This window comes from Lethenteron reissneri, chromosome 29 (assembly GCF_015708825.2).
Source record: "Lethenteron reissneri isolate LAM-NWPU_2019-01 chromosome 29, ASM1570882v1, whole genome shotgun sequence".
Lineage (NCBI taxonomy): Eukaryota > Metazoa > Chordata > Hyperoartia > Petromyzontiformes > Petromyzontidae > Lethenteron > Lethenteron reissneri.
In genome coordinates, this window is record NC_083807.1 from 21,424 (window position 1) to 46,538 (window position 25,115).

A 25,115-nucleotide genomic window follows, 5' to 3' on the forward strand; every position below is an offset into this window, starting at 1 on the left:
CCCTTACCTCCCCCTCACCACTCCCTCACCCTCCCTCACCTTCCCCTCACCTCTCACTCACCACTCCCTCACCTCTCACTCACCTCTCACTCACCACCCTCTCACCTCTCCCTCACCTCTCCCTCACCTCTCACTCACCACTCCCTCACCTCCCCCTCACCTCCCCCTCACCTCTCACTCACCACTCCCTCACCTCCCCCTCACCCCCCCCTCACCTCCCCCTCACCTCCCCCTCACCACTCTCTCACCTCCCCCTCACCTCTCACTCACCTCTCACTCAGCTCTCACTCACCACTCCCTCACCTCTCACTCACCTCCCTCTCACCCCCCCCTCACCTCCCCCTCACCACTCCCTCACCTCCCCCTCACCTCTCACTCACCTCTCACTCACCACTCCCTCACCTCCCCCTCACCCCCCCTCACCTCCCCCTCACCTCCCCGTCACCTCCCCCTCACCACTCCCTCACCTCCCCTCACCTCCCCCTCACCTCTCACTCACCACTCTCTCACCTCTCACTCACCTCCCCCCTCACCTCCCCCTCACCTCCCCCTCACCTCTCACTCACCACTCTCTCACCTCCCCCTCACCTCCCCCTCACCTCACCCCTCCCTCACCTCCCCCTCACCTCTCACTCACCCCTCCCTCACCTCTCACTCACCTCCCCCTCACCACTCCCTCACCTCCCCCTCACCTCCCCCTCACCTCTCACTCACCACTCTCTCACCTCCCCCTCACCTCACCCCTCCCTCACCTCCCCCTCACCTCCCCCTCACCTCTCACTCACCCCTCCCTCACCTCTCACTCACTTCCCCCTCACCTCCCCCTCACCTCTCACTCACCACTCCCTCGCCCCCCCCTCACCCCTCCCTCACCTCCCCCTTACCTCTCACTCACCCCCCCCTCACCCCTCCCTCACCTCCCCCTTACCTCTCACTCACGTCTCACTCACCCCTCCCTCACCCCCCCCTCACCCCTCCCTCACCCCTCCCTCACCTCTCCTCTACACATCCCGCGCGACTCTCTCCGCTCACTCTCCGTGTCGCACTCTCACACACGGAGCTCTGCCTACCGCTCCACTCCGCCAAAGGCAAAGATCCCCCGTGTAGCCTTCACAGACTGTTGGGAGCAAGTGCTGCTGGCGAGTGGCGCCTGTGAAGGCCGGCACGGCTCACGAGGGGGTGGGTGGCCAGCACCACGCCCGCTCGACCGCCTTTGTCTTCCCTGTAGTAATGTTTACACACCGCTCCAGGTACTTATTTTGAGGCTGAGTCGACCTAGTGGGGGTGGGGTGGGGGAGGCCCAGGATCGGCTAAGATAATCATGACTGGGATTGGTGACCGGGAGCGGAAATCGAACTCGGGTCGCCCGGTTCGTAGTGGAGTGGGCTAACTGCTGCGCCACCGCTCCACTCTATCGCACGCCCTCTCCCACTCGCACCCCCCCCAATACCCCCCCTCACTCTCTCCCACATACCTCCACACACTCCCACACACCCCCTCACTCTCTCCCACATACCTCCACACTCCCCCACTCTCACACACTCCCACACACTCCCACACACTCCCCTCGCTCTCTCCACACACTCCCACACACTCCCCCCCCCCTCTCACACTCTCCCACCCTCACCCCTCACTCACTCTCTCTCCCACATACTTCCACACACTCCCCCCCTCTCACACTCTCCCACCCCCCCCACACTCTTCCACACACTCACCCCCACTCACTCTCCCACATACCTCCACCTCCCCCACTCTCACACTCTCCCACACACTCACCCCTCCCACACTCTTCCACACACTCACCCCCACTCACTCGATCCCTCCCACACTCCCCCCACCCTCTCCCACATCCTCTCCCTCGCCCTCACCCCTCTCACTCACTTTCTCTCACTCACACTCTCACTCATCTCACACACTCTCACCCATCTCACTCACTTCCTCTCACTCACACTCTCACTCATCTCACTCACACTCTCACCCCCTCTCCCTCACTCACCCCTCACTCTCTCTCGCTCTTTCCCCATAGATCCAATGTTTGGGCTGATGACGTCACGACGCGTGTGCCGGTACATCCCCCCCTCCCTCCAACCCCTCTCCCCAACCCCTCCCCCCAACCTTCCCCCCCTCCTCCCAACCCCTCCCCCCCTCCCCCAACCCCTCCCCCCCTCCCCCAACCCCTCCCCCCCCTCCCCCCAACCCCTCCCCCCCTCCCCCCAACCCCTCCCCCCCTCCCCCCAACCCCTCCCCCCCCTCCCCCCAACCCCTCCCCCCCCTCCCCCCAACCCCTCCCCCCCCTCCACCCCAACCCCTCCCCCCCTCCCCCCAACCCCTCCCCCCCCTCCCCCCAACCCCTCCCCCCCCTCCCCCCAACCCCTCCCCCCCCTCCCCCCAACCCCTCCCCCCCCTCCCCCCAACCCCTCCCCCCCCTCCCCCCAACCCCTCCCCCCAACCCCTCCCCCCAACCCCTCCCTCCCCCCAACCCCTCCCCCCAACCCCTCCCTCCCCCCAACCCCTCCCCCAACCCCTCCCCCCCCTCCCCCCAACCCCTCCCCCCCTCCCCCAACCCCTCCCTCCCCCCAACCCCTCCCCCCAACCCCTCCCTCCCCCCAACCCCTCCCCCCAACCCCTCCACCCCCTCCCCCCAACCCTCCACCCCCTCCCCCCAACCCCTCCCCCCCCTCCCCCCAACCCCTCCCCCCCTCCCCCCAACCCCTCCCCCCCCCTCCCCCCCAACCCCTCCCTCCCCCCAACCCCTCCCCCCAACCCCTCCCTCCCCCCAACCCCTCCCTCCCCTCCCCCCAACCCCTTCCCCCAACCCCTCCATCTCCATCCACTCTCCCTTCACTCCCCCCATCTGCCCCCCATCTCCCCTCACTCCCCCCATCTCCCCCCATCCGACCCCCCAACTCCCCTCCATCTACCTCCCCCCATCTCCCCCCACCCCCACTCTACAAATATAAACACTCATAACGAGTCACCCGTAGCGACGCACCACGTGACTTGGCGCTGATTACCCCGGGGAGGTGGAGGGGGGGAAGAGTTGGAGGGGGTGGGGGGGTGGGGGCTGTAATTGCTCACAATTATCCCGGCTTTCCGTGTTAATTTAATGTGATTTTAGCGCCGCGCGTGCGTGATTGTGTGCGCGCGCGTGCACGCTGATATTTATTTATTTACACACCCAACACACGCACACAGACAAAGATCCCCCGTGTAGCCTTTATCGAACTGTTGGGGCCAAGTGCTCTTAGCGAGGAGCACCTATGTCGGCAGGTAGGGAGGTGTGTGTGTGTCCGTGCAGGAGCGGTGGGGTAGTGGTTAGCGCACTGCGTGGCGAACCCGGCGAGTTCGATTCCCGCTTACGGTGACCAACACCCGTGGCTGATTATATCCGAGCCAGCCCCAAGTCTCCTCCAGGGTGACTCAGCCTCAAATGAGTGCCTGGTGCGATGTGTAATCATCGCCGCTGTGGAAGACAAAGGCGGCCGGGCGTGGTGCTGGCCATCACTACCGCACACTTCCCGCGCCGTGGCTGCCTTTAGAGGTGCACACTAACGAGCACTTGCCCCAGCAACCTGTTCAAGGCTATACGGGGGATCTTTGTCTTTGTGTTTGCTGCACAGGCCATCCACAATATCACGGCACTGTCATTCCTCGTTTCGTTAAAATGAATTCAAGAGATTTATTTAAATGTATTTAAATTTATGACGACATTCTCTCAATCACTGGCCTCCTCTCAACAGCTCCCGCGAGTCGTTCCGACCCATCACCGGTCCGTGACATTCCGGACATCTGCGGACAAAGAGCGTGGAAGCTCATCGGATCCTGCGGCGCAAGGAAATGTTCTGATCCTCAGATTCTCGCCCTCGCGAAGCTTCAGGCTCGCTCCTTGCAGGCCACCGGCAATGGGTCAAGAGGTCATCGCAGTGACCATCGCCAGTGAGTGTGTAGGTTGTAGTCCTTGCACGCACCTCCAATTAGCACGGTTGCCTACGTACGGTACGAAAGAAGTTCAACATACATACAAGATGCATACGTACAAAGTTTTAACAAGAAGTGACATTTTTACGTTTTGAGAGAAAATGATTAAATTAATATTGTCGAGAGGCGAATGGCTTGGTTCACGGATTACGATGAAGATCGGGTACACGGCGCTGGGCACGTTGTGATGTTCAGCCTTGAAGTGCCATCGTGTCCAGGGGCTGCGTGGTGGTGTTCTCTTGGTCTGATCTGGGGCTGTTGCTGTTGCTGTTTTGCTGCCTTGCCAAAGTTCAGCATACATACAACATGCATACAACATGCATGCAACATACAACATACACGCAAAATACATACACACATTTTATTCCTCGCCAACACGCGCGGGTTTTTTTCTTTCCGGGTGCTGCCGGTTACTGGCCAACAACAACTTCATATATAGAGGACCGCAGAGCTTGGAGGGAGGGGGGATTTGGTGCCAGCTCCTGATCGCGTGGCTGCTGCTGCTGCTGCTGCTGAATCTCCCCGCTCGTCTGTGGTTCCTCCTCCTCGTGGTTGCGAGCAGCCGGGCAACCGGTTGCAGGCAGCCACGCAACCGGTTGCAAGAGGGAGAGACGGAGACTCTACTTGCAAGCGGTGTGCCGATCTGCTCGGCGATTTGCAAGCGACGCGCTTTACCGTCACGTGACACGTTTTCCAAAGTTGCGCAACTACTCGCTCAGATGCGGACAAAGCAGTTGCGGCGCGATGATGAAGTTGCGCGATTTGGACTGCGATTTTTCGGCAGCATTGCCTGTGCTGAACCAATGCTGCTGAAAATAAACTTACGGAAGGCCGTTTGACTGATGGGATGTGTAAAAAAGATACTTGATTTGTTTCGTTTATATGTGCAGGGGAAATATATGGGAAGGATGATGGTGAAGCAGAGCCCACATCTGGTCCAGTCTGCCACGTCGAACCGAGAGAGGGCCCTTGCCTATAGACATCTGGGCAGTTCACCAGCATCAGTTCAAGCGAGCCTGACTACTTGATGAGGCACTGAATGTCGAAACCCGTCCACAGATTCGCTCGTATTGAACCAATGCTACCGACAAGCAAACGCACTCCCAGAAAGATGTGACTATGAGGTGTGAATACCCTGCTTAGTCATACAGTAGCCATGGTCACTAACACAGTGACCATGACTCACTAACACACAAGGGGCTTGCTGTGAGCTTACTGACATGGTGAGCAGCTAGAGTAGGGATCTGCATAGGTTAGTTGGTAGGTATGTGGGTGAGCAGGTAGGTATAGAGGTGGGTGGGTAGGCAACTAAGCAGGTAGGCAGACACGCAGTCAGGTAGGCAGTTAGCCTCTATAACCAGACACGGGTCCATTGAGACCAATAATTGTCTTCTGCAGAGGATGTCCCGGGCCGAATGCACCGATCCAGGGAGCCGGGTGGATATAAAATATCCCTCCCCCCTCCCACCCACCCAGCGCCCACCCTCGTCCCCTCCCCGTGACTCCGTGTGACTCCCGGTCACGCGTCGCGGTAATGAGAAGCGCGGTAATTGGTTGAATATTAAGTACCTCATTAACACCACACGTGACCTCCCACTAACGAGAGAGATGGAAGAGTGGAGGAGAGAAAGTGTGGGAGGCGAGAGACGGAGACGGGGAGGGAGAGGTAGGGAAATGGTGGTGGACGAGAGGTGGGGGAGAAATGAGGGGGAGAGTTCGGACAGAGAGAGAGAGATAGCAGGCGGGGGAGATGGGAGTGGGAGAAGGAAGATGGGGGAGTGATCGAAGACGAATGAGATGGGAGAGCGTGCAGAGAGTGCAGTGGAGAGACGAGAGAGATGGGAAGGGGGGAGAGTGACGAGAGAGTGACATCGAGCGATGGGAGAGGAGGAGTGAGGGCTGATGGAGAGCGCTCGCAGCGAGAGAGAGACGGGGGAGACGTGGGATGAGAGAGAGACGGGGAGACGTGGGATGAGCGAGAGACGTGGGATGAGAGAGAGACGGGGGAGACGTGGGATGAGAGAGAGACGGGGAGACGTGGGATGAGAGAGAGACGTGGGATGAGCGAGAGGGCAGAGCGAGCAAACGCGCGGGTGATGTAGGAACACGGAACGAGGGGGAAGGATAAAGTTATTACAAACATCGCCACCTACAAACATCGCGACAGGCAAACAGCAAGGCGCTTTATCAAAGTCCAGGGCTGCCTATGTAAGTCGAGTGGTGGCTAAGCAAGAATATGGGTCTCTAACGAAGTCTATGGGTCTCTAACGATGTCTATGGGTCTCTAACGATGTCTATGGGTCTCTGTGTAAGTCTATGGGTCTCTGTGTAAGTCTATGGGTCTCTAACGATGTCTATGGGTCTCTGTGTAAGTCTATGGGTCTCTGTGTAAGTCTATGGGTCTCTGTGTAAGTCTATGGGTATCTGTGTAAGTCTATAGGTCTCTATGTCTATGGGTCTCTGTGTATGTCTATGGGTCTCTGTGTATGTCTATGGGTCTCTGTGTATGTCTATGGGTCTCTGTGTATGTCTATGGGTCTCTGTGTAAGTCTATGGGTCTCTGTGTAAGTCTATGGGTCTCTGTGTATGTCTATGGGTCTCTGTGTAAGTCTATGGGTCTCTGTGTATGTCTATGGGTCTCTGTGTAAGTCTATGGGTCTCTGTGTAAGTCTATGGGTCTCTGTAAGTGCAGTAGCGGAGCGCGGTTGGCATGGATCCTGGTGCCAGGAATGAAGAGAGAGAGAGTGAGTGGTGAGGAATGGGGAGAGTGAGTGAGTGGTGAGGGTGAGGAATGGGGAGAGTGAGTGAGTGGTGAGGGTGATGAATGGGGTGAGTGAGTGAGTGAGTGGTGAGGGTGAGGAATGGGGAGAGACACGAGGGGGGGGGTGGAAGAGGGAGACGCGACACGAGAGAATGAATGAGAGAGGGGGAGTCAGTAGTGAGAGAGGGACGGAGAGAGTGAAGGGAGAGGTGAAAGTGGAGAGGGGGAGAGTAGTCGTGTTGGAAATGGGAGGGAGATGGGGAGGGGAGACGGGAGGGAGATGGGGAGGGAGACGGGAGGGAGATGGGAGGGAGATGGGGAGGGAAACCGAGAGTGGGAGACAGGAGAGGGAGAGGAGAGAGAATGGAGAGGGGAGATCGTGGAGGTGGAGGGATAGAGGGAGAGACAGAAGATGGGGGGCGAGAGGGGGAGGGGAGGGAATGGCGAGAGGGGAGGGGCGGTGTGGGAGGGGGGAGGAAGTGGGGGGAGGGAGAAGCCCCCCCGTGGTGTCACCCCTCGCCGCCCCGTGTTGACTTGACGAAGATGGATGACGCTGAGAGAGGGAGGAGGAGGCGCGTGGAGCACGAGGCGGGTTTACTCCGCACACGTGGACACACAAAGACCAAGAAGCCCCGCGTAGACTTCACGCACTGTTGGGGCAAGTGCTGCTCGAAGCGAGTGACGCCGATGAAGGCCGGCACTGTGGCACACGTGGGCATGGGTCGTCAACACCAACCCCGGCCGCCTCTGCCGAGTTGAGATGTTGACTACTCACCGCACGAGTCGACTTAGGAGAGGCCCAGGACCGGTTCAGATAATCGTCACTCACCCACCCACCCACTCATTCACCCACTCACCCACACACTCAACCACCCACTAACCCACTCACCCACTCACCCCACCCACTCACCCACCTACTCAACCACCCAATCACCCACCCACTCACCCACCTACTCACCACTCACCCACTCACAGACCCAGATGACTGGCAGTGGCACCAGATGTGCCCCCTACTCCTCTGCTGGAGAGCGACTGCCTCCAACTGCCCAGTAGCAGCAGCAGCAGCGTCCTACACGAGCCTCCTCCACAGAGGCCGATCTGGACACCACTGGTACCGGTCATCGGCAAGTCCACTCAGCTCCACATTCCCCCGTACCGCATCACTCCATCTCTTCTCCAGCCCGTATCGCACCCGTGTAGCCCCCCTCTATTCGTCCAAAAATAAGCTGCTTGGGCCCGCAGCGGCAGGGCATGCGGGCCACGTGACCCGGCCAACGTCGCCTCCTCGCCTGCTGGGAGCTCACCGATGGGAATGTGTCCGGATTCTTGTACCAATCGGTCCCCGCAAGTTCCACTCACACACTCACTCGCCCATTGACTCACACACTCGCCCACACACTCACCAACTCACTCACTTGCACACTCACTCGTACACTCACTAACACACTCACCCACCACACTGCAGGTCACTCACTTATCTCTCTGATCCACCCCTCTCATCACCATCATCACAGCCACCATCGTCTCTTCACCCCACAAAATTCTCTCTCTCTTCAAGACACGAGTGACTACACTATATTTACTATTACAACTTCACCGTTAGGACCGTTGTGGAGAACATGAGAATCAGATTGTGTATTTGAATTGGAGAAATCCGATGAGCTGTACAGCTTTTTCACAGATGTCCAGTAATATCAAGAGCAGTAAAGTCTTCTATAATAAATGTTGGTCCCTCCACATAGCACATCCGGTCGGACTCGCGGTCTCCGAATTAAAACAATCTGAAATTAAGGCCCCAATGCTGCTGGACGGGATTCGCTCCCAGAAGGCCGTGGGGCCGATGCATTACGAACACGGCCACCCCCACACGCACAAAGACAAAGATCCCCCGCGAAGCCTTAACAGACTGTTGGGGCAAGTGCTGTTCGCGGCGCACGAGGGGTGTGGATGACCAGCACCCACGCCGAGTGGCGATGTTGACTCATTTGAGGCTGAGTCGACCTAGAGGGGAGCAGGAGGCCCAGGGCCAAGTTCATATGATGGCCACTGGTGTGGGCCACACACGCGCACACAGCGGTGGCTGTAAATCTGTCCGCCTGTTGCGCCCCTTGGTGAGACAACGATCAGCTGTGATTAGAGGATGGCGTCAATCTGCCTCGGCCCATTGACGGATGCGAGTGGAGACCCCCGCGGACAGGAAGCTCGGCTGACACAGACAAAGGTCCCCCGGGTAGCCCACACGGACCGATGGGGCGGCCAAGGGCTGGTATCGAGCTGCTACGCCTTTGTCTCCCCTGGTACTCATTTGAGGCTGAGTCGACCTAGGCAGTACAAAGACAACCACCGGACCACTCTGCGACCCCCTGGCGGTTGCTGGGCCAACGTCTCGATGGCGATTTCCTGATAGCGAAAATCGAATTCGTTCAAATCGCTCCTCCTGCTCCTCTCCTCCCATCCCGTCTCGCTCCATCCCCACGCGGCCTGACCGCCGCCTCCCCTTTCACCCCACGCCGACAGCCACGAGGAGGGGGCCGGCTGGGGGCACGGGGCGGGCGGTGCGGCATGCCATGAAGAAGGGTAATTGCCCGAAACGTCACCTATTATATATTATTTTCCATGTTAAGGCCGCACGGTTGAGTCCGCTGTTACTAACGCAGTGGACGCACGGCGCACGAGGGGCCGGGTAGCCAACACCACGCCCGGCCGCCTTTGCCTTCCCAGTGGTGCACCAGAAACGTATTTAAGGCTGAGCCGACCTAGGGGAGAGTCCCAGGACCGTGTCAGATAATCATCACCGATGGTCGATGGCCGTGAGCGGAAATCAAAGTTGGGATCGCTGGGTTGGTATCGCAGCGCGCTAACCATTGCGCCACCGCTCCCCAAAGAAAAAAGATCCCCGTATAGCCTTAACAGACTGTTGGGGCAAGTGCTGTTAGCGAGTAAGCACCTATTGAAGGCCGGCGCTGTGGAATACGAGGGGATGGGTGGACAGCACCACCCCCCCGACCGCCTTTGTCGCCCCTAGTGGTGATGTTTAACCACCGCAGCAGGTGCTCATAAGAGGCTGAGTCGACGACCCAGGACCGGTTCAGATAATCGTCACCGATGTTGTTCACCGTGAGGGGGACTCGAACTCGGGTCGCCGGTTGGTATGCAGCGCGCTAACCCCGACACCACATACATACACACACTTACACACATACACACAATCACACACATTCACACTTACATACACACACGCATACACACTTACATACTCAAACACACGCATATACACACGCATATACACACACACATTCACACTTACACACGTACAAAAGAAAAAAAGATCCCTCGTATAGCCTTAACAGACTATTGGGGCAAGTGCTGTTAGCGAGCACCTATGAAGGCCGGCACGGCACACGAGGGGGTGGGTGGACCAGCACCACGCCCGGACCACCTTTGTCTCCCCAGTGACGATGTTTACACACCGCAGCAGGTACTCATTTGTGGCTGAGTCGACCTAGGGGAGGCCCGGGACCGGTTCAGATAATCGTCACCGGTGTTGACCGTGAGCGGGAATCTAACTCGGGTCGCCGGGTTCATAGCGCAGCGCGCTAAGCACTACACTACCGCTCCCCACTCACACACCCCACCCTCACTGACATACACACACTCACAAACACTCTCGCACACCCCACCCACACGCACACCCCACACACATACACACACACCCCACCCTTACACACATACACACATACACACTCACACACTCACATACACACACTCACATACACACACACACCCCACCCACACGCACACCCCACACACATACACACATACACACACACACACCCACCCTCACACACATACACACATACACACACTCACACACTCACATACACACACTCACATACACGCACACACACCCCACCCACACGCACGTGGTTCCCTCTTCCACTGTCTCCTCCGCTTTCGCAAACCGGGAACTCCTCCATCAGATTAATGCGGCCGCGTGTCCTGGAGGGGAGGGGGGGAGGAGGAGGGTGGGGGGAGTCGAAACTCATCTCAGATGTGCGCCTGTGGGGGGGGAGCGGTGGGGCAGTGGTCAGCGCACTGCACTACGAACCCTGCGACCCTGAGTTCAATTCCCGCTCACGGCCAACGCCAGTGAACGTCTGAACCGGTCCTGGGTCCTGAGCCTCCCGTAGTTCGACTCAGCCTCAAATGAGTACCTGGGCGCGGTGTGTAGTAAACATCGCGAGCACTGGGGGAAGACAAAGGCGTTCGGGCCGTGGGGCCGGCCACCCACCCCCTCGTGTGCCACCGTGCCGGCCTTCGTAGCTGGTGCTACTCGCTAACAGCACTTGCCCCAGCAGCCTGCGAAGGCTACACGGGGAGCTGTATATGTTCGTGAGGGAGTGCCCGAGATCGGTAGCGCACTGGCACGGCTAACATCAGTGGCGAGTGATTGTTTCCAGCAGCCTTGATTCAGCGCAAGCAACACCCTGCGCCAGTATTAATTCTAGATTTTAAGCTTTCACTTGATGCAGCAAATCTGGCTGTGACGGTCCCACCTGATGACGGAGACTTGTGTTGCCTCAGAAACGTCGTGATTTTTATTTTATTTTTATTAACTTTAATTTCATTTTTTACCCACGTGACTTTACCGAAAGAACTAAGAGTATGAACCCTGCGCCGGCTTCGACGCACAGTGTCTCATCAGCAGAGCCAGCCTCGCTGCAATCGATGCTGTTGAACTGCCAGATGTTATTGGCAAGGGCCGCGTCTCTCTCCCGGTCCTTGAGTGGATTTGGCGCCCAGGGGAGATCGGGGTAACGCGCTGACGGGGATAGATTCGCGGATAAGGAGAGTTTTCGCGGATTATTGGAGTGGCGGGTAACAGGGCCCCGATCAGAGGAATCTCGCCGAGTGTCTAACACACAAACTGTCCCCTCTCACTCTCCCACTCTCTCCCCACTCTCTCTCCCCCCACTCTCTCTCCCCTCCTCTCCCTCTCTCCCCCTCTCCCCCTCTCTCTCCCCACTCTCTCTCTATGTCTCTCATGTGTACCCCCCCTCTCTCCTGCCTCCCCTATCTCCCGTACACCCTCCCGCCCCTATCTCTCTCCACACTATCTCCCCCTCTCTCCACGCTCTCCACACTCTCTACCCCCCCTCTCTCTCCACACCCCCCCCCCCTCTCCAACACACTCTCTCCCCTCCCGCCCCTCCCCCCCTCTTGCCACACTCTCAAGGCAAAGACACAGCACAGCAATTGCCTGCTCACCCTCTCCGCTGGTACAAGAGCCTCCTGCAGAGGGAGCTCTGGAGAGCCCCTCTAGATAGCCCCCCCCCCCCCACACTGTACCCCACCAACACGCGACCTGTGCTGTACGCACGTGTGGCGACATACAATGAGCCACGACACGTGCAGTGGATTCTGGTGGGGGCGGAGCACAGAGATGATGGGGGGTGGGGGGGGGTCCCAAATGTGTCGGCAGCTGCCTCCCCGGGAGATCGAACTCGCCACCTCTGCGTTGCAAGTCCCCTGCGCTACGAACCACTTGCACCGCGGCAGCAGCACCGTGACATTGGGTTGGTGGCCCCGAGCCTGGTGGTGGAAATTCCACATTCCCATGGCGGAAGGCAGTTCCCATCCATAGAGCAACCACGTACGTCCTCGTTTGGTCGACATCTGGAGAGGTGACGATGATGATGATGAGATAATGATCATGGAAATCTGATGATGATGTTATTGATGATCAAATAAATGTGATCATATTTATGAGATAATTACATTGATAAGATTATAATCATGAAAATCTGATGATCATCACAGAGAGACACACACAGAGATACACACAGAGATACACACAGATATACACACAGACACACACACACACAGACACACACACAGAGAGACACACACAGACACACACAGAGACACACATAGAAATACACACAGACACACACACAGAGATACACACACAGACACACACACAGATACACACAGACACACACACAGAGATACACACACAGATAGACACACACACACACAGACACACAGAGACACACAGACACACACACACAGACACACACAGAGACACACACACACAGACACACACACACACAGACACACACACACACAGACACATACAGAGACACACACACAGACACACACAGAGACACACACACAGAGAGATACACACAGACACACACACACAGACACACACAGACACACACACACAGAGAGACACACACACACACACACAGACACACACACACAGACACACACACAGACACACACACACAGAGACACACACCCAGCGAGTGACAAGGCCGGAGAGACAGCGCCGCGTGCTGTATGGAGGCAGCCACTGCGTGTTTACAGGAGACCGCCCCTCCCCGCTCACCCCCCCTCTCACCCTCCCTCTACCCCCCCCTCTACCCCCCCCCCCCTCTTCCCCGCCCTCCGCTATATGGGGGTCGAAGACCTTCGAGTCGTTCTCTCTCTCTGAGTCGTCCTTCCTGAGTTGTCCTCTCTCTATGAGTCGTCCTCTCTCTATGAGTCGTCCTCTCTATGAGTCGTCCTCTCTATGAGTCGTCCTCTCTCTCTGAGTCGTCCTTCCTGAGTTGTCCTCTCTATGAGTCGTCCTCTCTCTCCGAGTCGTCATCTCTCTCTATGAGTCGTCCTCTCTCTGAGTCGTCCTCTCTCCGAGTCGTCCTCTCTCTCGATGAAAGCGAACGGATAATCTCGGACTGTGGCACAGTGTCACAAGTTGACATCACCACGCTGATGCATTCTTTTTATCAGCATCATCATCATCATCAATCACACTGTGTGTGGCCTTAGGAGGAAACTAAAATATAAATAGGCGACGTTTCGGGCAATGGCCCTTCTTCGCTGCACTTGATAATACTCGCAGTGCAACCCTGACGCGCTGTGGACGCCTTGCAGTGGTCACCGCATTCACGGTCGGCTTCTATCTCACAATTACAATCGATCTCTAGACTGCTGCAGCAGCAGCAGGAGGATGAGGAATCCGATGAGCAATGAAGCTCTTTGTTCACAGATGTCCAATCGGGGCACGGGGCTCAGCGAGTCGCGATATTTGGTGCGCACCGCGTGCGTGTCTGTGCTCCTGCCAAAACTCAGCACCTGCCTGGGTATTCTGTACCATCGGACACTCCACCCCCACAACTCCCAATTGGTGATGGGGCAGTAGTGGAGAGAGTGGAGAGTTTCCCATACCTGGGCAGTATGCTCATGACCGGCTCCGGTTTAACAGCAGAGGTCTCACTCCGAATCAGTCGAGCGGCAATATCTTTTCATCGGTTACGTAAGGCTGTGTGGAAGCTACCTGGTCTGTCGCTCCGCACGAAGCTTCAGGTCTTCTCGGCCACAGTCATTCCCTCCCTTCTCTACGCTTGCGAAACGTAGACCCCACTAATGGAACATCTTCGCCGGTTAGAAACATTTAGGCTGGCCTGCCTACGATCAATCCTGGGTTTAACCTACAGGCTGGATTGTGTGAGGAGCTCACAAATCCTTGAAAGATCTGGACAAAGTCCCATCGGTGAGCTCCTCCGGCAGGCAAGGCTGCATTGGCTGGGCCATGTAGCCCGCATGCCCAGCCACCGCATGTCGAAACAGCTTTTGTTCGGCCAGATCGAGGGGGCTAAACGGGCGCGGCACGGGCTAGAGAAGAGATGGAGTGATGTGGTACAGGAGGACGTGGAGCTGAGTGGACTTGCCGATGACTGGTACCAGCGGTGTCAAGATCGGCCTCTGTGGAGGAGGCTCGTGAAGGACGCTACTGGGCAGTTGGAGGCAGTCGCCCTCCAACAACAACGGAGGGCGGAGGAGCGACGCTCACAACAACGAGCGGAGCGCCGGGTGGCTAAAGCGCAGCAAGTTGGCACAGTAGGGGGCACAGGTGGTGCATCAGCCAGTCGTCTCAGTCAGTCGACCCGTGGCACCTGGGACTGCCCCGTGACCTCCTGCCAGCGGGCGTTCGACACTTCACGTGACCTCAAGGTGCACATAGCCTGGCACAAGCGTCGTGGTGACGTCACCGCCACTTAGTGGCGAATGGCGGTTGTTGTGTGTACGTGTGTGTGTACGTGTGTGTGTACATTGAACTTATTTTGCACCGTGGGGAGCGGTGGTGTAGTGGTTAGCGCTACGCTGCGCTACGAACCTGGCGACCCGAGTTCGATTCCCACCCACGGCCAACACCAGTGTCGATTATCTGAACCGGTCCTGGGCCTCCCCTAGGTCGACTCAGCCTCAAATGAGTACCTGGTGCGATGTGTAGACATCGCCACAGGGGAGACAAAGGCGGCCGGGCGTGGTGCTGGCCACCCACCACCATTCACTCTCCCCGCTCTTCCCCCCCCTCTCTCCCCCATTCACCCACCCCCATCTCCCCCCCCCCTCTAACCCCGCTTGCTCTCTCCATTCACCCCCCCCCTCTCCCCATTCACTCTCCCCCCCCCCCCTCTCTCCCCGCCCCATTGCCACGCTGATTAACGACCGCGCGCCCCTCTCGGCAAACACCAATTACACTCCGCGCCCTCTCAAGCCGCGTTAATGGCAGCGATAATTGCGCCTCATCATCATCAGCAGCAGCACCGCTACCACCACCACCACCGCCACGTGCCGTGGCCACAGCTTCGTGGTCGCCGCGGGCCGCGTGCGCCGCCTGGCGGCCGCCTCGCGAGCCCCGAACGAGGCGCTGCAGCGTCCAGCGGCGGGGCACCTCTGATGCAGCTCCTGACAAATACACAGCGAGTGGTGAAAACCACCCACCACCACCACCATCCACCCACCACCACCACAACCACCACCCACAACCACCCACCCACCACACCACCACCCACCACCACACCACCACACCACCACCCACCACCACACCACCACCACCACCCACCGACCACCCACAACCACCACCCACCACCACACCACCCACCACCACCCACCACCCACCACCACCACACCACCCACCACCACTACCCACCACCCACACCCACCACCACCACCCACCACCACCAGCAGCAGCTGCAGCTTGTGGCTACCCATCCAACAGAGGCGGCGGCGGTGGTCACCGCATCGTCACGCGGCGCTCTCAGACGCGCTCCTGCGGCCGTCTGGAACGCTCTTCCTTCGGATATTAGGAAGCCACTGGAGCTGCGCACTTTTACATCATCATCATCGAGATTGACAAAGTGATGTCTCTAACTGCTCTTGGTGTTTAGTTTGTTGTCCTTCCTCCGCACCTGCGATTGGCACGCTTGTCCTTGTACTGTGCAAAAGAAGTTTAACATACAGACGTGCAAACTCCAAATATACAGCAGGCATCGGGGTCCGGATCGAACCCACGACCTCCTGTGTACTAGGCGAGGTAGTTAACATCTCACCATAAATAAAATACAGAAAAAAAATTTGAACAGCACAGAAGCAATGGATCACTTTCCAAGTTATATTTATAAGTACACCACGATGTCATCCTTAAGACATTGTAAATCATTTATTTATATTAATACTGTACTCTCCCGCCCCCCACCCCCAACTTTCACCGTCTTGAATATTACAGAGAATCAGGAAAGATGAGCGGCTCCCATCGCGTAGATGCCTGTCACGAGGCCGTGTGCTCGGCCAAGGTGACATCGCTCCCAGGGATCTTCCACTGCTCCTGCCGCCGCCACTCGGCACGTGCCGTGGCACGGACAGCCAACACCGTGCGTGGCCTAACAATAATAGTCGACGTTTCAGGCAAAGGCCCTTCTTCAGAGCACATGGGCCATTGTGCTGCCATTGCCCGGAAACATCGACTATTATTATTTGAATGTTCTCCCTGTCAAGTCCCGCCGTGTTATTGACGGATGTGTTGAGCTGCGTTGGGGAGCAGTAGTGTAGCGGGTAGCGCCACGCTGCGCTACGAACCCGGCTACCAGAGTTCTATTGCCGCTCACGGCCAACACCGCTGACGATTTGTAAACTACAAGATAAGAGCTGCTCTCGTTCGTAGGAGCGAGGCTTCAGTAACGTCCCAAAGCCGCGCTTGCTTACGTTGTGCGTAATCAGCAAAGAGGAATTAAACAATGTCCCGCTTGGTGGATCACGCAGAGATCGTAGGGATGCCCATCAGAGGCAGCACACGAAGCGGTCTGCTGGCCTGTGCGTGTGGATTTTTTGACGAGAGGTCACGTTCCCTTACTCTAACTCTCGTTTGGTTTGTTGTCTTTCCCCGCACCTCCGATTAGCACGGTTGAATAAATACGGTGCGAAAGAGTTTCAACGTAAACTATTTACATTTCACCAGGCAAGGTCCACTGAGCTGTCTCGGTCTTTTTCAGAAGCGACCTGGCCACAAATGATCGCTCAACGAAGCGGCTCATCATCACGTGGACATTTATAGCAGCCAAATACTCTAAATGCATCATTCTAAATGTGGAGGGAATAACCGGAGAAAAATCCCCGCGACCACGCGGAGAGAGAGAGAACATGCAAACTCCAAATATACAGCAGCAGGCGTCAAGGTCGGGATGGAACCCACGACCTCCTGTATACCAGGCGAGGTAGTGAACATCTTGTGGTGCCCTACATACACACGTACTCTGGTGTCCTCCTCCCACGTGCAAAGCGAGAGTGAAACATCCCACAACAATCTCCAGGCGAGGTGTTACCCCCCTCGCCTGGTAGCACAGGAAGGAGCCCGTGAGTTCCATGCCGGACCCTGGTGGTGCCTGCTGCTGCTGTAGTTGTATATTCGGAGTCCGCGTGATCTCTCTCCCCGTGGTGGTCATAGCGTCGATCGGTCTCTGGGTTCCTCCTCCACATCTAGAACCAACACGCAGTCAGATAATTTGGCCACTGCTACGAACTCCCCCCACGTGCGACGATGTTGATGAGCTCCCATCACCTGTGTCCAGCTTGCCTCTGAGCAGCGCAGCGGCCTTTACTTGCCTAAATAAAACAGGGCTCATATTGAATGAATCATTCAATGTCTTGATAATGTACCAGCAAAGGATCCCATAGATACAATAGTTTGTAGTTTAGTTCATATTGAAGTCGACGTAATAAAGTAAGACTAATTTTTACATTCCACAATACATACCTAAACTGTTCAACCAGGAGAGGAGGGTCCTGCATTGGGATGTTTGGCCGAGCCGATTGATGGGAGTGTGGCGCGTGGGAGGAACGCCAGCATCCGGGAGAAAACCCTCAAAATCAGAGGGGACAAAGCTTCGCACAGATGGAATCAAGAATCCATTGCTGTGCTGCCATCTCCTGCCTGCCAGGCATCCCAGCTTGATCCACCAAGCCTTAGCTCAGAGGTGCTCGATGTACCGGCTTGCGTCCCCCCCCCCCCCCAACATCGGTCAAATACCCGGTCGAGAATTCAATAAAACGATCGGTCAGCGATACAGCGATGAGTAAAGGAACGATATACCAGCACAACGCCACTCTCCACACAAGACGTTTCACTGTCGTTGTTTCCGCTCGTTTACCCCGGAAGCAAGCCTCACCGAGTCTCAAGACTCCTTTCAGGAGGGTCCTGCCATGTTTTCGTAGTAGGGGGGTGATGATGCTGCTCCGTGCGATAGCCGCAGTGCCGGGATGTTTACTACCTCGCCTGGTGTGCAGGGGGTCGCGGGTTCGACCCCGACCCTGACGCCTGCTGCTGCTGCTGCTGTATATTTAGAGTTTGCGTGTCTCTCTCTCTCCCCGTGGTCGTGTGGATTTTTCTCCGGGTCCTACGGGTTTACCCTCGACATTCAGAATCAAAGTGCGTTTAGAGTATTTGGCTACTGCTATAGATTTCCACGCAATAAGCCACTTCGTTGAGCTGTCATTTGTGGCCAGGCCACTTCTGAACAAGAGCTACACAGGTCAGTGGGCCTGAGCGATAAGAAGATATAAAAGTCATTCGCAGCAAATCTCACAGCATTCGGCTGTTTTTAGCTAGATTCAAATCACTTTTAGCTGAACGGAAATGTTCAGTTAATCTGCCAATCATTGGCTTTCCAGACCAACATCATCCAGCAGCATTTGTTCAACCGAGCAAAATTCGGCACCGGTTTTGATCTTCGCTGTCTCGTCGGCCCGACTGTGCCGAGATGTTGCCGTTGGTCTGGAGAGCCAAGAGGCTGACGATGTTGAAGTATTATCTTCACCAGAATCATCGTCGTTCATGCAAATGGTACGACTCACCACGATCGCTGAGGAGCCACCGAGCTGGAAGGCAGCAGCAGCAGCACCAACGGTTGCCTGAGCTCTGCAGTGCTCTCTACATTAAGATGTTTTCACCCAATAACTGAGCGTCTATACATGGTGGCCTGAAACGCATTTCTATTTTACTCTCGCGGATGACAGGAGCAGCGGTGTGGTTCAGGAGCTCAGTGACAACGTGGAGTTCTGCTGCTGCTGCTGCTGCTGCTGTCACGACGAGAGGCCTTGAGCAGGGAGAGAGTTCGTCTCCTCCTGCTGCTGCTGTTCCCCCTCCTCCTGCTGCTGTTCCTGCTGCGTCAGCTGCTGTTGATGGATCGCAGAGCGCAGTGGAGTTACCGTGGCGATCCCTCATGTGGGTGCCATGGCCACAGTCGCACTGCTGTGGCTTGTCTACATAATGTATCTCTGCATATCTCTATGTATCTCTATGGGTCTCTGTGTATCTCTATGGGTCTCTGTGTATCTCTATGGGTCTCTATGTATCTCTATGGGTCTCTATGTATCTCTATGGGTGTCTCTTTGTATCTCTATTTATCTATGTATCTCTATGGGTCTCTATGCATCTCTATGGGTCTCTATGTATCTCTATTTATGTATGTATCTCTATTTATCTATGTATCTCTATTAGTCTCTATGCCTTTACTGTGCAGTCCATAGTGTGGGTTGCATTGCCACAATCTCACTGCCGTGCGTATCACCGTGTGTGTATGCGCGCCACGCTGTGTGCGTGTGTCGCTGTGCGTGCATAGCGCAGGCTACCTGGGGGACCTGTGTCCGTGTCACCCCCACAGGGAGAGGCGGCTGGGCTGCAGGAAGGCGGCGAGGGCCGCCACCACCTGCGCCGGGCGCTCCGCGTGGACCCAGTGGCCGGCCCCGGGGATGTGGGACACTCGCGCCCCCGGGAACAAGCGCGCAATCACAGGCAGGTCCTCGGGGCTACGGAGACACGGGGGGGGGGGGGGGGGGGCGGGGAAGACACAGGGGGACACGGGGGACACGGGGAGACACGGGGGGGGACAGACGGGAAGACACGGGGGGACACGGGGGACACGGAGAGACACGGGAGACACGGGGAGACACGGGGAGACCGGGGAGAGACGGTGAGACACAGGGAAATGGGAAGACACGGGGAGACACGGGGCGAGAGGGATGGGGAAGACACGGGGAGAGAGTGCGGGGAGAGAGTGCGGGGAGAGCAACAGGGAGATACGGGGGGCGGGCATGGGAGAGGAGGACAGGGGAAGACAGGAGACCGGCCAAGACAAGGGGGCACAGACGAGACGTGGAAGACCGGTGGACATGGGAGGGACAAGGACAGGGGAAGTCAGCATACGGGGAGAAAAAGGGACAGAGGGAGAGGGGTCTGTTATCAGAATGTAAGGTTGTGACGATGAGAAGACAAATCGCTGGTTCGTGTTGAGTGAACCGCAGTTGAAGAACTTTTGAGTGATTCTATTCACACCGGGAGTACGCAAAAGCACAAAACAATACAGCCATGAAATACGGTCACAACGGCGTGGGAAGCTGACATCGCGATAATCATCCCGTCGGCAAGATTTATACCGTATGAGGAAAAATCATCTCAATACTTAACTCATGCACTCATCCGTCATCTTTAGATGTAACCAGAAGCCCATTGAAATTAACTATCTCGTTCATTCCATCATTCCTTCACGTATTAACTGCTGTATTACGTTACACAAGAATACAGTCTCATTTATGAACCCATTAATTCTCATATTAACTGTTGTTTTACATTACACATAAAGACATTGTCCCCTTATGAACTTATAAATAGCATCTTTGCGAGTGCCTCCGTGCGTGACGCCCGTCGCGTCATTGAAATCTGGTGCCCGTATCACGACCGGATTGCAGCGACCTCGTTGGGACGCCACGGTGGCTAGGAGATGTTGACTACCTCGCCTGGTGTACAGGAGGTCGTGGGTTCCATCCCGACCCTGACACCTGCTGCTGCTGCTGTATATTTGGAGTTTGCGTGTCTCTCTCTCTCTCATCTTCATCACGGTGGCTAGGAGATGTTAACTACCTCGCCTGGTGTACAGGAGGTCGTGGGTTCCATCCCGACCCCGACGCCTGCTGCTGCTGTATATTTGGAGTCTGCGTGTCTCTCTCTCTCTCTCCCCGAGGTGGTCGCATGGATTTTTCTCCGGGTTCTTCGGTTCTCCCCTCCAAATTTAGAATCGACACCAGCACGCGTTTAGAGAGTTTGGCTGCCGCTATAAATGTGCACATGATGATGAGCCACTTCATTGGGCTACCGTTTGTGCTAGCCAGGTCACTTCTGACAAGAGAGCTACATCGCTCAGTGGGCTTTACCTGGTAAAAAACCAGAGTTTAGTTGAACAGCTGAGATTTTTGAGTGTACAATTTGCAACGTGTTCTTCGGGCGTCACCTGATGTAGGGAGAATCGCCGCCGCCGATGAAGAGCGTGGGCCCCGAGTAGGAGGCTCCCTCGGCCGGCCGCGGGAAATCAAAGAGGCAGTCGATGTGTCGCACGATGGCCTCCAGGTTCACGCGCCAGCCAAACCGCGCGCCACCGTCAGCGGCCCACCGCTCCGTCACGTTGGTGAGAAGGAATTGGCGGATGGTTGAGTCCTACACCAACGTCGTCATCGTCGTCTTCATCATTATCGTTTATTATCATCAACATCATCACAATCGTCATCGTCGTTATTCTCTGCGTCAGGGCTGGCACTGGAGGTGCAGTACCGCGTGCAACCGCCGCACAGGGCGCCGTTGCAATCGGTCGTGGGCCTCCCCTAGGTCTACTCAGCCTTAAATGAGTACCCGGTGCGGTGTGTAAAGATCAGCACTGGGGAGGCAAAGGTGACCGAGCGCGGCGCTGCCCTCGCGTGCCGTGCCAGCCTGAATAAGTGCTGCTCGCTAACAGCACTTTTCCCAACGGTCTGCCAAAGGCTATAGGGGCGATCTTAGTCTCTATACGTAGGCACGTACGGGTATGCGCGGGGCGAGCTGCGAGTCCACGAGGGTGCGCGCCTGCGAGCGCGTGCCCTGCGCCCCTGCGAACGACACGCGCTCCATAGCGCCGATGAAGTCCCGGAACGGAGTGAACCCTCGCGTGAGGCCCGGAGCCACGTCCAGCACCACCAGGCCCGCCACCAGCTCCGGCTGCGGACGCGCGCACGCACGCACAGACATAGGGACGTACGTATGTTACACGCGTGTGAGTGAGCGAGTGCCTATTAACCATTTCCCGTTCCGACACATCTGCAAGTTGCAGGGTCCGAGTCTCGCTCACCGCTGAGTGTGGGAACGCGCAAGCGGTTAGCGTCAATTTCATTGAGGCAGGCGTAGCAGGGCCATTGTTTTTAAAGCCACTGCACTCACCGCAAAGAACCGTAGCGACATGACCGCCACGCCGCGCTAGCCGGCTCCAAACTGTGCCACACGCCCTCCGGCATGGCCTTGAGGGAGCCTCGGTGCTGATAAAAAGTAAATTTTTTCTTCACGTTCCGTTCTGATGACGTACGTGTACGTCATGGCAATGGGAAAGGGTTAAGGCAAGGTATGGGGAGCGGTGGCGCAGCAGTTATCGCGCTGCGCTCCGAACTCGACGACTCGAATTTTATTCCCATTCACGGCCACCAACAGCAGCAGTGACAAGTGGTGTTGGGGAGTCTAAACATCGCCACTCGGGCGTGGTGCTGGCCACCCACCCCCTCGTGTGCAGTGCCGGCCTTCAATAGGAGCTACTCGCTAACAGCACTTGCCCCAACAGTCTGTTAAGGCTACACGGGGGATCTTTGTCTGTGCGAGAGAGACAGCATCCACCCACCCATTGCAGCGCTGTTGCCATGGCGACCTTGCCCCCCATGGAGTGCCCCACGAGGACCGCGGGGCCCAGCGGGGGGAGGGGCCCCGACGCCTCCCGCTGGTCCCCCCCGGCTCCCCGTCCCCCCCCGGTCGCCCCCACCCTCACCGGGGGGCCCCCCTCCCCCGTGAGCAGCGCTCGCACATCCAGACTCTGCTCCGTGTAGCTCATGGTGGGGGCGTGGGCGCTGTCTCCGTGGTTACGAGCATCCACCGTTACCATCTGATAGGGGCGCAAAGAGACGGACGCGTCGACTTGGAAGAGACACGGGGCAACGCAGCAGCGACGAGACGGACACCGCTGGGGTCAGAGACACACGTAGACATAATAGACACGCGCAAATATAAACACACACAGTGAGATACACAGCGAGGGTGAGAGACACACAGACACTAAACTAAACTCATGATGAACACGGAGGCTCTCGCGGCCAATATCATCCACGATATAGGTTTTGTTTCGTTCGGTGAGATCGCGTAAATATAAATGTGTCGTTAACCCACCACCACCTGACACAGCTAATTAGTAAGATTTGTCACGACAACAAATGGTGCCAATTAGTTGCGACTTCAGCCCGCCGATGGGTTGGAGAGTAAATCCACAACATTTACAATTTGAAAACGACGTTTCGCATCGAGGATTAGATTGGAGGCGCTACGGCTTGGACCGCTGATGCGGTCGCGGTGTGCGGCGTCGTTTAAAACCGGCAGGCGCCGGATTGGAGGAGGAGGAAGCGGGGGTCACGGCGACGGCGGTCGAGTCGAGATGCGACGGCGGCGGCGGCACAGATCAGGGTGGTCGTGGCGGGTGCGGCAGGAGCGTGGCGGACACGGGAGACGTTGCGCAAGGCACAGGCAGGGGGTTACCGGTCCACAAATATAACTCCACAAGACTCTCAAAAACGTTTGAGGAGGGAGTCCTGCATTTGCCGTGTTGGGTCCCAATTCGCTTTTAAAGGAGAGCTTCGCGCGTGTACGCGCACGTGTGTGTATGTACGCGCGCACGTGTGTGTATGTACGCGCGCACGTGTGTGTATGTACGCGCGCACGTGTCAGCGCGGGGAGCGGTGGTGCGGTGCTCAGCGCACTGCGCTACGACGCTAGCCACCCGGGTTCGATTCTCGCTCACGGCCAACACCGGTGACGAATGTTTGACGCGGGTCCTGGGCCTCCCCTAATGCCGACTCGGCATTAAGTGAGTACCAGCACTGGGGAGAAAAATGCGGCTGGAACGTGGCGTTGGTCACGCGCCCCCTCGTGCGTCGTGTTGCACTTCATAGTTCCTACTCGCTAACGGCACTCGCCCCAACAGTCTGTTAAGGTTGTAGGGGGGATCTTTGCGAGTGCGTGCGTGCGAGTGCGTGCGTCCGCTTCCGTGCGCGTGAGTGTGTGCGTGTGCACCGTGCGCGCGCACCGTGCGGCCCGTGCGCTGGGCGAGTGCGCGAGACAGCGACGTGAAGTTGGCCCGGCTCCCGAAGAGGCCGTGCAGGAAGACGACGGGCGGCCGGGCGGCTCCCTCCCCGCTGGCCGCCGCCACCACCACGTCGTACGCCAGCGGCACCGGCCTGCTCCCGGCACGAGACCGTGGCACACCGCGAGGTCTCACACCACGACATGATGACACGACGCCGCACGTACCGCACCATGACACATCGCACCGTGACACGACGCGTTACATCATACCGTGTCATCGCCACACCACCCCCAACACGCCACACCGTGACATCGTGGCGCATCAATGCAGTGGCAACACCCAGCTGGAAATGTCATAGGGGGTAAAATAGTTATTGAGGTATTTGCTATTTTTACCTTTCAGAAAAATCTCTGAAATGCTTTGCGGCATATTGTCGGCTAAGAATGTTACCGTGTGGTGTGTCTCAGTGTCCTAGTGCGGTGTCACAGCTTGTCGTGGTGTGGTCCATGATGGTGTGAGGTGCCACGCTGTGCCGTGGGGTGGTCTGTCACCTTGACACAACACCCCACGAGACAACACACAGCGCCAAACCGCACCACCTTGCACGGACCACAAGACACCGCCACACGCTGACAATATTCTCCTCCGCACCATGAGGTGCGATTGACACCTACGCTCCACCGTGCCTGTGTGAGTGTTGATGCAGGTGTGGGTCAGAGTGTACAGATGCGTGAACAAGTAACTGCGCTTTGTGTTGAGTTCGTTGTCCTTCCCCCACACCTCCGAGTAGCACGGTCAGCTACGTACGGTGCAAAAGAAGTGCAACGTACAGACATACGTGCCGCTCCACGCCAGACGATGTCCACCAAACTCTGCTACACAATCCACGCTAG

At 57.1% G+C, this 25,115-nt stretch overlaps 1 protein-coding gene and 1 long non-coding RNA gene across 7 annotated transcripts in view; one reads left to right on the forward strand and one right to left on the reverse strand.

Annotated features, from left to right (window-relative positions):
• Positions 1–2,025: 2,025 nt before the first annotated feature.
• Positions 2,026–4,960, forward strand: LOC133349080 (uncharacterized). The gene is made up of 3 exons (XR_009755886.1): positions 2,026–2,066; positions 3,741–3,936; positions 4,418–4,960. It is a non-coding gene; the product is annotated as an uncharacterized LOC133349080 (long non-coding RNA).
• ABHD11 (abhydrolase domain containing 11) overlaps positions 3,925–25,115 on the reverse strand; it is a 29,089-nt gene continuing 7,898 nt past the window's right edge. For 2 of the 6 annotated variants that reach the window (XM_061562222.1, XM_061562216.1), the window contains exons 2-7: positions 24,223–24,373; positions 22,774–23,031; positions 21,933–22,106; positions 21,370–21,572; positions 19,715–19,891; positions 16,284–19,258 (exon numbers count right to left, since the gene is read on the reverse strand). In XM_061562222.1, the coding sequence (XP_061418206.1) occupies positions 19,735–19,891; positions 21,370–21,572; positions 21,933–22,106; positions 22,774–23,031; positions 24,223–24,373 (943 nt within the window). In that variant the 3' untranslated portion in view covers positions 16,284–19,258; positions 19,715–19,734. Of the gene's footprint in view, positions 3,988–15,354; positions 15,497–16,283; positions 19,259–19,714; positions 19,892–21,369; positions 21,573–21,932; positions 22,107–22,773; positions 23,032–24,222; positions 24,374–25,115 lie in introns of those variants that run through there. The other 4 variants (XM_061562220.1, XM_061562219.1, XM_061562218.1 and 1 more) reach the window with 4 other exon arrangements.